Genomic DNA, 13,745 nt, shown 5'->3' on the forward strand with positions numbered 1-13,745 from the left:
CGGGGCCTGGGGAGGGGACAGGGAAGAAGACTAACATCTAAGAGAAACAAAAGGTACCGCTTGACTCTTAACCTTCTAGGACTTTCTTCCTGGAGTAGCGGAATCATTAAGGGACTTTTCAAAGACAATTTTTGCCTGATCGTTGACTTGCAGGCTGACTTTGGAATCTAACCCTCCACGGCCAGCCTCATGAGATGATCCTTCTGGAAATCTAAATACCACCTGTGCTCTTCGGCTAGCAGCTCTGACATTGAGATCCAGGCTGCGGACCTGGCTACACTTGGCCTTGAGTTGAGACACCTGTTTCCACACCTCTCAGCGAGATTTGCCGTGACAGTACGTGCAGAACACCCCGGGCAAAGGGCAGCTGTGGTTACCCCTGAGCCCGGGCACCACGTGGGCCGGATGCACGGGTCCTACACCTGCCTCTGCGCCTTCCGGACACTGCTGGGAAGAGGGGGGCCTGGCAAGTGGTACCAAGGTGTAGCCAGGGAGCCTGGCCTAAGACGGATACATGCAGCGTTTCTGCAGCACCCCCTGCAGGGCCCTAAAGGCAGCGGGACCCACGTGAATGCCCCCACCTCCAGTCCCCATTGGTCCCGTGGGGTAGAGCGGTCGGCGGGTACAGGGCCGAGTCCTTGCAACCGCGAGGCCTGCGCATAACTGGGTGGAAAGGAGAAGCCAGAAGACTCGCAGGTGGGGGTTGTGCCTCCCTGGGTGAGAATGTCTGTGTTGTTCCTGGTGTTTGTCTGAACGCAGTAGCCACCAGCTACACGTGGAGATTTCAGGTCGAATTTTGATTGATTAAACTCGACGAAAACGAAAACTTGGGTCCCCAGTCACACCGGCCACAGTGTTCACCAGCCCAGGCGGCCAGTGGCTAGCTGACTGGACAGACCAGCCCCAGGCGTTCTCATCCCTGCGGGCAGCTCCATCAGACAGCACTAACATCTTGTCACCCTTTAAGGTCTAGAGGTTTGGGTTTGTTTTTTGGGTTTTTTTTTGACCATACCCGAGGCACGTGGAAGTTCCCGGGCCAGGGACTGAACCTGAGCCACAGCAGTGATCTTTAACCTGCTACACTACCAGAGAACTCCGTGAGAGATGCATTTTTATCCCCATTTTACAGATGAGAAAACTGAAGCCCGGAGAGGGTAGGCGATCTGCCCAAGGTAGCTGTACCAGGTTCAAAATAAGAACTCAGGTCTCCTGACTGCAAGGTCAAAATGTTTTCTATTTTTTCCCTGCCATCCATCTGTCACTGAAAAACAAATGAAGAGCTGGAAAATGGGGATGGCCTGGGTTCTTTTTTTTGTTTGTTTTTTGGTTTTTGTCTTTGCAGGGCCACAACTGTTCCCAGGCTAGGGGTCCGATCTGAACTATAGCTGTCTGCCTACACCACAGCCACAGCAACGCCAGATCCGAGCCGTGTCTTCGACTTACACCACAGCTTGCGGCAATGCCGGATCCTTAACCCACTGAGCAAGGCCTGGGATCGAACCTGCAACCCGTGGTTCCTGGTTGGATTCATTTCTGCTGCGCCACGACGGGAAGGCCCTCACCTGGGTTCTTAAGAGCGCTCATTCTGATAGCCGGTGGGTCACGTCACAGTCTCAACAGGGGGTGGGGGTGCTTGAAGTGAGTTCAGTGATTCAGTTACCTATTGAGGGAACCCTGCTTAACGTGTCCAGTGCAGCTGGTGAGAGTTCTTGGGTCCTAACAGCTCCTTTTGAGTCCTGAGAATTCTGAGAAGCGAATGGCACTTACTTCTTATACTCACTGTAAACAACACTGTGTAATTGACAGCTTCGCTCTGAATAAAAAGTTGGTATTCTCCAGCCTGGGTTTCTGTCATTTTCAAAATGACCATGGAAACAACTCCTCTGAAACACAAGAAAGAGAACTGGTGAATCTGGAAAACGTGTGAAACGAAAACCCTCGAATTTCACAGTGAGTCAGGAGGCGGCTGGGTGACTCTGGTCCATCCCGTCTCTGACTGTGGCGGCTCTCATCCTGGGACTGACCTTCAGCCCGGCCCTCCTTAGGTTGACCTTGACCTTTAGCCAGTCCCTCCCCTGGGAGCGAGCGCCTTCCTCTCACGCTGCCCGAGGCCCCCGGAGGGAAACTCCCATCCCAAATGTGCAGATTCGGCAGGATGCCGTCGTTGGTGGCGCTGGACCATGCCCTCCGAGGACAAAGCGCCTCCACGGTCACATGTGCCCAGTCACCTGGCCGCTGGCCCCCATGTGCAGCACCAGGTTATAGCACAGGCAAGACTCACTGAGCTCAAGCACAGTGCGTTTTATGCCCCCGCACCCTGCTCTCTCCAGAGGGAAGAATTCAAGCAAAATCAGACACAAAGCATTTTTACAAGGCAATAATTACACTGATATGTCGCACAGATGCCAGGAAAGGTCACCACGTATTTCTTGGTCTTCGGATCCCTGGCAAAGGTGAGTATGGCCAGGGGCATTGGCTTCAGAGAAACAACTTTGATGTGTGCTGGGTGATAGGCTCATGAAAGCTGAAAAATGCTCCCCAGCCGTTTGTTGAGTAACATTGCATTTGCAAGTCCAAAGCACTGACCATTTTGCCTAACGCTGCATTTCCACTGACACTTTCTGAACTTGAGACATTACTGCTCAACCTCTGGCCTCAGCTGCAAGTCTATGCAGAATCTTAGGCCCCGCTCACACCTACGGAGGGAATCTGCATTTTCACAAGTCCCTCTAGCGACCCAGGGACAGGTTACACTGGAGCAGCCCTGCTTTGGAGCCTCAAGCAACATGGTTCCGAAGCGCTATGCTTGCATTCCTGTCGGCAGGAAATGAGTAAGAAATAAAGGCATTTTTCTTTTGCAGGTGTTTTTTTGTTGTTGTGTTTTTTGTTTTGCTTTTTAGGGCCACTCCTGCAGCACATGGAAGTTCCCGGGCTAGGGACTGAATCGCAGCTGGAGCCGCCACAGCCATAGCTACTCGGGATCCGAGCCGTGTCTGTGACCTACACCACAGCTCACAGGCGACACCAGATCCTTAACCCACTGAGTGAGCCCAGGGATCAAACCCGCGTCCTCATGGACAGTAGTTGGGTTTGTTTCCGCTGAGCCATGAGAGGCACTCCTTTTGCAGGTATTTTGGTGCTTTCTTTCTCCGAACTCTTCACTCTCGCAGTGTCACGTCTGAACTCTTAAGCCAACCAAACTCTTAGGTGAGCACTCTTTCTGGCAACAGGTCTGAGTCCAGATTTAACTTCTATAACTTTTTACTGCGGAAAAGTTGCTAAAAGTGTTTCGATACTAAGTTAATTCATCCACACAGGACCTATACGACTTTGGCGGCCTGTCCTAGAACAAAAAAGGCAAATTCAACAGAGTAAAAATGTTACTTTTTTACTCTGCTTTTTGGTCTCAATCCAGGGACAACTGTTGCGCTATCAATTTTTAGATTATTATTTTTAAAATTAAAATACAGTTGATTTGGTAGCAAATTTTAATAAGGTCACCCGAACATTTCTTTAGGCCAAAATTCTTAAGAGGAGAGTAAGGACTTGGGTTTAACCCCAAGGGACAAGCAATCAAAAAACAGAAGTGAGTAACACGGTCTCAAAAGAGGAAAGGAAAATGAATGCGCTCCAAGATTTAGAACAAAACTGCAGAATTAATAGCCACTGTCCTGAAATGACTTAAACGTTGATTTGACCTTCATGAAGCAAATGCCAATACTTGGTATAAGTGTTCTCCCAGACCTCGGCCAGACAACCTGCAACCCCCTACAGGTCATGAGGGGCCATTTCCTGCACTGCTCCTAGAAAGACGAGGCCTTCTCTATAGCTTCGGGGCACCAGCGCACCCCAAGAACCAGAGAATAAGGCACCTTAGAATTATTAAGCAGGCATTTAATGGCCTGTGCTTATGGCTTCCTGCCCCACCTGGTCTCTAGAGAGCCTGGGGACAACAGGGGGCAGCGGTGAGCCCAGGGCTAGCGACAGGCTGGGACAGCAACCCACTAACCTTTGCCAAGATATCTTCCTGGATAGGGAGCCCGAGGCTCCCCACAAATAGATCAATTTCTTTTTTCTTTTTTCTCTTTTTCTGTTTGTCTTTTGTCTTTCTAGGGCGGTACCTGTGGCACATGGAGGTTCCCAGGCTAGGGATCTAATTGGAGCCAGATCTGAGCCATGTCTGCAACCTACACCACAGCTCACAGCAACGCTGGATCCTTAACCCACTGAGTGAGGCCAGGGATCGAACCCGCAACCTCATGGTTCCTAGTTGGATTCGTTAACCACTGCGCCACGATGGGAACTCCCCAGAACAATTTCTTACTAATATCTGTGGCTCTCCCATACATCATTTCAATTTCTGCTCATCATATTGTGAAACAAAATAGGTAAAGCCACAGGTTCTTCCCCAAGCATTTCTGAAAAAGAAGCTTCTTCCTGCTTTAAATAGTAAGCTCTTGGCTACTTTAACCAGCATGGAATAAAAACTTTCTAAATTTTGATCTTTAAGACAAAATCCAATTAAAAAAATGACACCTTAAAAATCTCGAATATGGAGTTCCTGTCGTGGCGCAGTGGTTAACGAACCCGACTACGAACCATGAGGTTGCGGGTTCGGTCCCTGCCCCTGCTCAGTGGGTTAAGGATCTGGCGTTGCCGTGAGCTGTGGTGTAGGTTGCAGACACGGCTCGGATCCCGAGTTGCTGTGGCTCTGGCGTAGGCTGGCAGCTACAGCTCCGATTCGACCCCTAGCCTGGGAACCTCCATATGCCGTGGGAGCGGCCCAAGAAATAGCAAAAAGACCCCCCCCCAAAAAAAAGACAAAAAAAAAAGAAAAAAATCTCGAATATCCTTTTCACTATTTGTTTTACAATTTGCCACCTTCGGCTCAAAGTATACTGCTATCTCTCTACACATTTTTTTTTAAATGAATAGACTTTACTTTTTTAGCACAGTTTTAGGCTGGCAGGAAAACTGAGCGGAAAGTACACAGAGGTTCCGCACACCCTGCCCCACCCTGCTCCACACAGGTTTTCCTATTATTTTTTAAATCTTTTTTTAAATAAAAGTATAGTTGATTTACAAAGTTTCGCTGAGTTTTCCTATTACTAACATCTTGCATAGGTGTGGTGCACTTGTTACAACTAATGAACCAACGTCAATGTTAACTAAACATTCAAGTCCATTCAAAGTTGATACCAGGGGTCACTTTTCGTGTTTTCGTCCTACGGGTTTTGACCACTATAAAAGATCATGTCATCATGAGCTATACAACTAACTATATTTTTAGTTCATGATTTCACTGAAGATAAGAGTTACCATGGACATGTATGGGCATTTGAAAAGAAACCCTAACGAAGCAAGGAAGCATTTTTTTTTTTTTTTTTTTTTTTTTTTTTTTTAGGGCCGTACCGGCGGCATATGGAGGTTGCCAGGCTAGGGATCAAATAGGAGCTGTAGCCGCCGGCCTGCGCCACAGCCACAGCAACGCCAGATCCGAGCCGTGTCTTGCACCTGCACCACAGCTCACAGCAACGCTGGATCCTTAACCCACTAAGTGAGGCCAGGGATTGAACCTGCGTCCTCATGGACACTCGTCAGATTCATTTCCGCCGAGTCATGATGGGAACCCCAAGAAAATATCTTTATAGCCAGAAAATATTTCCCCCCAAAGCCCCTGCTCTTACCTGTTTTGCAAGTCGAAGTGTGGCTGGCAATTCCGGGAGCTATTTTTAAAGACCCAGAGGCAGGAAATGTTCCCTGGGGTGGCGACCAGCACCTGCAGCGTGATGGACGCGGACACGTCCACCTCCACAGTGGCTGCTTCGTAGACTGTCCCCTTGCTCTTGGGCCTCAAGGCACAACCCAGGTCTTCCTGGGCTTCTGACGCCTATGTCACAGAGGAAACAACGTGCATTTACCACAAAGGCATGCTTCATGCCTCTTCTTCTTTGCTGGAATCTTTATCAAACACAGACACGTGGACACCCTGCACACAGCACCCAAGGGTGTCACGACCCACTGAGAACAGATCCCCGGCTCAAATGTCTGTGAATTCTAATTCTCTAAAGAGAAGACAGATAACTTGAGGCTGCATTTCTAAAAATGTGTTCCAGACTGTTACAGGCTGAACGGGCGTCGCCCCAGATTCGTCTTGCTGAAGTCCTAACCCCAGTACCGCAGACCGAGACCTTATTGGAGCTGGGCCTTCCCAGAGGAGATCAAGTCAAAATGAGGCCATGAGGGTGGGCTCAGTCCGGTCTGACCGTGACCTTCTAAGAAGTGGGGATTGGCAGGAAGCTGTGCGCACAGGGAGAGCACCCCATGAACGTAAAGCTGGCCATTTGCAAGCCCAGGAGAGAGGCCTGGGAGACCCCACCCTGCCCCCCACCCCAGGCTCCAGAAGTAGCCCAGGCTGACAGCATCTAGACGTCAGACTTCCAGCCTCTGGGACTATGAGACAAGAGAGTCCTGGGGTTTCACTCAGTCTGCAGTACTTCATTACGGCAGCCCGAGCATGCCACTCTATGGACAATCATCACAAAGTGAAGAGAATGAAAACATAGGCGCATGTTTTTGTGATTGTTGGTATACGGATCAGAATCTGCAGAGGAAGAGTAAATTGGTGTCTGTGTTAGTCGGAACTGTAAAACTAATCTTTTCTGGGCAGATAACCCCACAGACCCATTGCCACTACTACACACCTTGCCCCCCTTAAATAACTGTGATGTAACGAGAGAAGGGTGTGGGAGCAACTTCTGCCACTGGACGCTCACCTCCTATCCCCCAACACATAGTGTAGGCCTTGAATACACATGCACAAAAGTGCACACACACACACACACACACACACACACACACACACACACACACGTTACTTCAGATGAAGAGCAGGGTAGCTATTCTGCTACTCATCGTAAGACACACTTCTGCTTTTATTTGTTCATTTGTTCAGTTAGTACCTGATAAGTTCATTTAGTCAATATTCAATAAGTGCTAGACGATCTGCTAGGCACTATGGGACTAGAAAAAAAAAAAAAAAAGACACTGATCTTGTCCTTAAAGACTTTTGACTCTAATTAGAAGAAATAACTGAAACAAACTGAAATACAATGCACCCCATAAAAAGATACCAACTACTTTGAAAGGTGCCTTTAAGTGCTCTGGACCTTCAGAGGAGGGGAAGGTGACTTGGAGGTGGGGATGCTTCAAGGAGTATAGCAACTGTGCTGGATCTTAAAAGATGGACGTAGGAAGTTCCCTGGTGGCCTAGGGGTTAAGGAGTTGGCATTGTCACTGCTGTGGCTTGAGTTCAATCCCTGGCCTGGGAACTTCCACATGCCACAGGTGGCCAAAACAAACAAGCAAACAAACAAAAGATGGACACAGAATAAAGTAAAAAAAAAAAAAAAGACATATTAGAAGAAAATATTTGCAATGCATATTACAAATAAAGGAAATAAAGGGCTTATACTCATAATATACAAATAATTTTTTAAACATTGAAGGACACAGAGCCAAAAACACAGAAGAAAAATGGGAGGGGGGGAAGAAACAAACAGATAATTCATTTAAAAGATACAAAGAATAACTTTTCATCATATGAGAAAATGTTCAAACTTATAATCAGAAAAACTCAATTTTTTTTTTTTTTATGGCCACACCTGCAGCATATGGAAGTTTCCAGGCCAGGGACTGAATCGAAGCCATGGCTGTGACATATGCCACAGTTGTGGCAACACTGGATCCTTTAACCCCCTGCACCAGGCAGAGACCTGGATGCCACAGAGACAACGCTGGATCCTTAACCCACTGCATCACAGCAGGATCTCCCAGAAAAACACAAATTAAAACTACAGTGAAAACACAAATTAAAACTACAGTGAGACATCGCTTGTCCATCAGACTGGCAAAAATTTTAAAGCATGACAACACATTTTGTTGGTGTGGCTGTGAAGAAACAGCCACTCCCATACATTGCTAGGGGAAAAGCAAACTGGTGCAGCCCTTTTGGAGAGGAACTGGAATCTGGCACCACCTAATAGGACTACATACAAACTGACCCTCTGAGCCTGAAGTCCCACTTTGAGGACCATACCTCTAACAGTTCACTGCACCATCATTTGTAATTGCAAAATGCTAGAAACCACCTAAATGCATACACAGGACAGTGGCTGAATAAACTATGGTCCAGCCACACAATGGAGGACATGCAGCTATAAAAAAGGATGTGGACAAACTTTATACATGGATTTGCAGTGATTTCCTATATAGACTGCTAAGTGAAGAAAGCTCAGTGCAAAAACTATCTACTTTCAAGTGTGCTACCCTTTGCGGAAAAAGGAAGGAGATTATGGAGTTCCCACTGTGGCACAACGGGATTGGCAGCATCTTGGGAGCGCTGGGACACAGGTTTGATCCCCAGCCTGGCACAGTGGGTTAAGGATCCCAAGCCTGGCAGAGTGGGTTGCCACATCTGCAGCTTAGGTCGCAACTGCCACTTGGATCTGATCCCTGGCCGGGAACTCCATATGCTGTGGGGCGGTCAAAAAAAGAAAAAAAAGAAGAAGAAGGAAGGAGATTAAGAAAAGACATGTGTCTGCTCATTTGTGCACAAGAAACATAGCAATAATATAAAAAATCTAATGGGACTGGTTAAGTTAAGGACAGCATGTAGGTGTAGGTGGGAAAAGGATGGAAACTTGCTAGTTAGGGACAAGGAAGGCATGACACTTCTCTGAGTGTATCTTTTTATAGAGCTTTAGCTCTCAGGATCATAATCGTGTTTCACATACTCAGGATAAATCACTAAAGCCAACCAGGACATGGGGCGGGGAAACTCAAAATGGAATACAAACCAAGCAAACTTAATTGTATCACGAATAGCTAACATAACCAGAGTGAAAGGGGTGGGAAAGAAAAGAACAGACCTGAGTAACTTTGGAAAATAATACTTTGGACACTAAGTTTAAAGACAAAAAAGAGGAATTTCTCCGTGGTGCAGCAGTTAAGGACCTAGCATTGTCACTGCATCACCTTGGGTTCAATCCCTGGCCAGGGAACTCCTGAATGCCACGGGTGGGGTTGAAAAAGGCAGGAAGCAAGCAAGGCAGGCAGGAAGGAAGGCAGGCAAGCAGGTAAAAGTAATTGCACACAGTACAGTATTCTGGCTGGTAAACGTGTTTCTCACTGGGATGTGGGTTAGCAATTCTGACCAGTTACGTTTACACTAGGATTAAATACACAAGTAAATTATTGTAGATAATGAAAGCCATATCTCCTACTGTCCAAGAGAGAAGTATAGCTAAGGAAAGAGGGGAAGCTAGGATGAACCCTCTGGTGTTGAACTAAATCAGAGTTGTCAGCATGAACTCATGGCAATAGATAGACAGACAGAGAGATGGAGAGATGGCTCTAGAGGTTACAGAGAGATAAATACAGTGTGATGTATGGAGGTGATTCGTATACAGACGTAGTTCCTACCTGTGTCTTCTGAGAGGACCTAGAAGCAATGACATCCAGTAGCAATGAACACCCCCAGCTCTCAGCTCTTGGTTTCTAAATGCCATTCTCTAAGAAACCAATGCTCCTTGGAGAAATGGTTAATTCTAGGGCCAAGGCAGGAAAAATACAAGATGAGCCTGAACCATGTTGTAGCGCCAGAAAGCAAGGACATGCTTCAGAAATGACGGGGATATGTTGAAAAGATACAAGAACCAAGCTGCAACAGCTCCCAATGGCCAAGGCTGGGAAAATTTCAGCAACAAAATAAAAACGGTAGTTTGGGGTTTTAATCCACACTATAAAATTAATATCTATGAGTCCGTACTGATATAAATAAATAAAATGGAGAGAAGAGACAGCTCTTCCTCACAGAAAACTTCCAGGTAGAGGGAATGAGGGGAAAAAGAAAATCATCGTTAGCAAACATCTCGGCACTAACTGGTAGAGGCAAGATCCAGCAATGCATGCTGCAATCAGTGGGTGAAAATAGGAGGAGAAACAGAACTTTTTCACCCCCCCCCCAAATACTTTTTAACCACAAAGGGAAAACAGTGACCTTGTAGTGGAGAAACCCGACACGAACCATCTTAATCTTCAAACAGAAACGATAAGCGATGGAAACTGTCAGATGTGAAACAACACTTCAGCGGACGGTGGGAACAGTAAGATCATCTTATTTCATTTCCAAGATACACTGTCACACAGCTCAGGATGGAGTTGTTTATTTCTCAGAGTTGCATGGGCAAGCTTTGTCTACGAAAGAGTGCTTGGTTCTTCAAAATACCCCTGAAGGGATACGATTTTTAGAAAGATGTCTCGTCTGGGAACTGTGAATTGTGGAAGAAATCAAAACCATTTTTTTTAAAAAGCTGCTGATGCCCTAACAATCTAGTTCATATCAAAGTGGGAAAATATCCCAAAGGAGCAGCTTCGGCTCTAAGAAGGTGAAAACAAAGCTTTGCCACAGTTAGGATTTGATGGTTGTCTTATGTTGTTTAAGAATTACTGGGTTTTTTTGTTTGTTTGTTTTGTTTTTGCCACACCTACAGCAGGTGGAAGTTCCCGGGCCAGGGATCGAACTCCTAGCACCACAGTAACCAGAGCCACAGCAGTGGCAACACTGGATCCCTAACGCTCTGGGCCTCCAGGGAACTCTAAGAACTACTAGGTCTTAATACGATCCTGAATATTGCATAAGAATATAATTTATACTATATTAAAAAAAAACTGGACTTCCTGCTATGGAGCAAAAGGATTGGCAGAGTTTTTGGAGCGCCAGGATGCAGGTTCAATCCCATACCGGCACAGTGGGTTAAAAGGATCCAGTGTTGCTGAAGCTGCAGTGGAGGTCACAACTGCAGCTCAGATCTGATCCCTGGCCCGGGAACTCCATATGCCATGGGGCCACCCCCCTAAAAAAGAAAAAATAAATAAAAATGCAGGGCCTAATACTAGGGACCAAGACCAATCATCATAAATTTCTTAAAAGATTGTCTTTTATTTAAAAAAAAACAACAAAAAATACTTAGGGAGTTCCCGTCAAGGTGCAGCAGAAATGAATTGACTAGGAACCATGAGGTTGCGGGTTCAATCCCTGGCCTTGCTCAGTGGGTTAAGGATCTGGCATTGCCATGAGCTGTGGCGTAGGTTGCAGATGCAGCTGGGATCCTACCTTGCTGTGGCTATGGCGTAGGCTGGCAGCTGTAGCTCCAATTTGACCCCTAGCCTGGGAACCTCCATATGCTGCAAGTATGGCCCTAAAATAGACAAAAAAAAAAAAAAAAAAACCACAAAAAAACCAAACCCACTTAAACGTGTGCAGCTATTTTTACATACTGAAAAGACACAAAGTTTAAAACACCATAGCGAATAACATTAAAAATTTTTTGCCTGCACTAAAATATTATGTATGCAAAATGCCTTAATTACTAACAAGCCAACAACACCAATATGTGCTAAGAAATTAAAACCAATCACGCTTCTGGCATTAAAAAAATCATGTATTGGAGTTCCCATCTTGGCTCAGTGGAAATGATTCCAACTAGGAACGATGAGGTTTCGGGTTCGATCCCTGGCCTCACTCAGTGGGTTAAAGATCCTGCGCTGCTGTGAGCTGTGGTGTAGGTCACAGACGCGGCTCAGATCTGGCATTGCTGCGGCTGTGGTGTGGGCCGGCAGCTGTGGTTCTAATTAGACCCCTGGTCTGGGAACCTCCATGTGTCACAGGTGTGACCCTAAGAAGCCAAAAAAAAAAAAAAAAGAAAGTATTGTCAAGAGTTTTACATTCATGTAGACTGTTTTTACTGAAACCTACTTCACTCTGAGAATATTTTTAAATATTTCTGATTCTGGGGTCCAGGAAACCGTGTCGTGTATCTGAGTATTACACCTATGTAGAAGAAAACAGTGACTATACATTTGTGTGAATCCTCAACCAGATAAAATCCATGGAACTGGCTAATTTACGCTCTTCTTTTGTGTGTGTGTGTGTGTGTGTCTTTTGTCTTTTAGGGCCCCACCTGCAGCATATGGAGGTCACCAGGCTAGGGATCAAATCAGAGCTGTAGCCGCTGGCCTACACCACAGCCACAGCAACATCAGATCCGAGCTGCGTCCGTCACCTACACCACAGCTCACGGCAATGCTGGATCCTTAACCCACTGAGCGAGGCCAGGGATCGAACCTGCAACCTCATAGCTCCTAGTCGAATTTGTTTCCACTGCACCACAATGGGAACACCTGTGTTCACTTTTTTTTTTTTTTTTTTTTTTGTCTTTTTGCTATTTCGTGGGCTGCTCTCGCGGCATATGGAGGTTCCCAGGCTAGGGGTCTAATCGGAGCTGTAGCCACCAGCCTACGCCAGAGCCACAGCAACGCAGGATCAGAGCCGCGTCTGCAACCTACACCACAGCTCACGGCACCACCGGATCGTTAACCCACTGAGCAAGGCCAGGGATCGAACCCTCAACCTCATGGTTCCTAGTCGGATTCGTTAACCACTGCGCCACGACGGGAACTCCCTGTGTTCACTTTTTATTGTACATAGACTTCTAATATTTTCAGTTCTCTATCATTCAAGCTTCCTTCATTTGCATAAATATCTAGGCTATGTCAGATGAAGAGCATGAAAAAGAGCAATGAAAAACAAGCTTGGAGGAGCTCCCTGGTGGCTTAGTGGGTTAAGGATCCGGCATGGTCACTGCTGTGGCTTGGGTCACTGCTCTAAGGCATGGTTTGCTCTCTGGCCTGGGAACTTCTGCATGCCAGGGGTGTGATCAAAAAACAAACAAACAACAACAACAAACCAAACCCCAAACCCACAAGCCTGGAACTTGAAGGCGCCAGAGCCAAATTATGGAGATATTTGCATGTCAGTTTAAATCAGGGGAAGACCAAGGCAGGTTGTAAAGGTTCTCACTGTGCTTCAGAAAGAACAGTCTGGCGGCCCTACCTGAGCCAAACTGCAGAAGGGAGAAGCCGCTTACAATATTGTGACCTGGGGGGAGTCAATGAGGGTCTGAATCAGGGAAGCGGCAGCAAGCCTAGAGAACATGAGCTGGTTATAGAAGACCTCACATTGACAAGACCTGGTAACTGACCCAATACGAAGGCAGGCGAGAGGAGGCGGTCCAACATGATGCTGAGCCTCAGGACTAGACAGGGCCAGAAACAGAAATCGATCCGAACAAGAATAGGTTTGGGGAAATAGAAATGAAATAAATCATATGGGCAGGTTTTAATGAGTAAGCAGAAAATCTACTAATCTATATCCAGGAGGCAGATGGAACTTCAGGTTTCGGGCTTGAGAGAGAAGCCTGGCTTCTTTTTAAGGAGAAAGGGAAATTCCTGTTTCCTGTTCCTTCTGAGCCTTGCAGTCCCTCCTAAACCCAAACCCAAAGAAAACATGACTCTTGATGGAAAGGTGGGCGAGGGAGCAATGAGTACTGATGCATCTGTCCCGTGTACAAGTACACAGTCTACTTAAATACATAAAAAGAAAAGCCCATAAGCCATAGCAAGTCTCAGTAGCGTACTAAGTATGGTCTCTAGAGAAAACAACTAAAGTTATAATTTTAACATAACTTTACCATAGGATTCGATGACGTGGTCCCCACCGATGAATCATTGTTCCTATGGTTGATTAAAATGCACTGGATCACAGGCAGGTCTTGATTTGTAATAGTCTCAAAGATCATTGCTGAAAAAACAACTGCAAAACAAAACAAAGACGATGATGTTGA

At 46.4% G+C, this 13,745-nt stretch overlaps 1 protein-coding gene across 3 annotated transcripts in view; it reads right to left on the reverse strand.

Moving 5' to 3' along the window:
- Positions 1-13,745, reverse strand: part of FLT3 (fms related receptor tyrosine kinase 3) — an 84,994-nt gene that overhangs the window by 45,546 nt on the left and 25,703 nt on the right. For 2 of the 3 annotated variants that reach the window (XM_021065521.2, XM_005668293.4), the window contains exons 2-4: positions 13,593-13,714; positions 5,688-5,890; positions 1,768-1,883 (exon numbers count right to left, since the gene is read on the reverse strand). In XM_021065521.2, the coding sequence (XP_020921180.1) occupies positions 1,768-1,883; positions 5,688-5,890; positions 13,593-13,714 (441 nt within the window). Of the gene's footprint in view, positions 1-1,427; positions 1,884-5,687; positions 5,891-13,592; positions 13,715-13,745 lie in introns of all 3 variants that reach the window. The other variant, XM_084981308.1, reaches the window with a different exon arrangement.

This window comes from Sus scrofa, chromosome 11 (genome assembly GCF_054392235.1).
Source record: "Sus scrofa isolate SSC_HxYL_T2T_F1_AM1 chromosome 11, Sscrofa_HxYL_maternal_Yorkshire_Landrace_v2.0, whole genome shotgun sequence".
In the NCBI taxonomy this organism is placed as follows: domain Eukaryota; kingdom Metazoa; phylum Chordata; class Mammalia; order Artiodactyla; family Suidae; genus Sus; species Sus scrofa.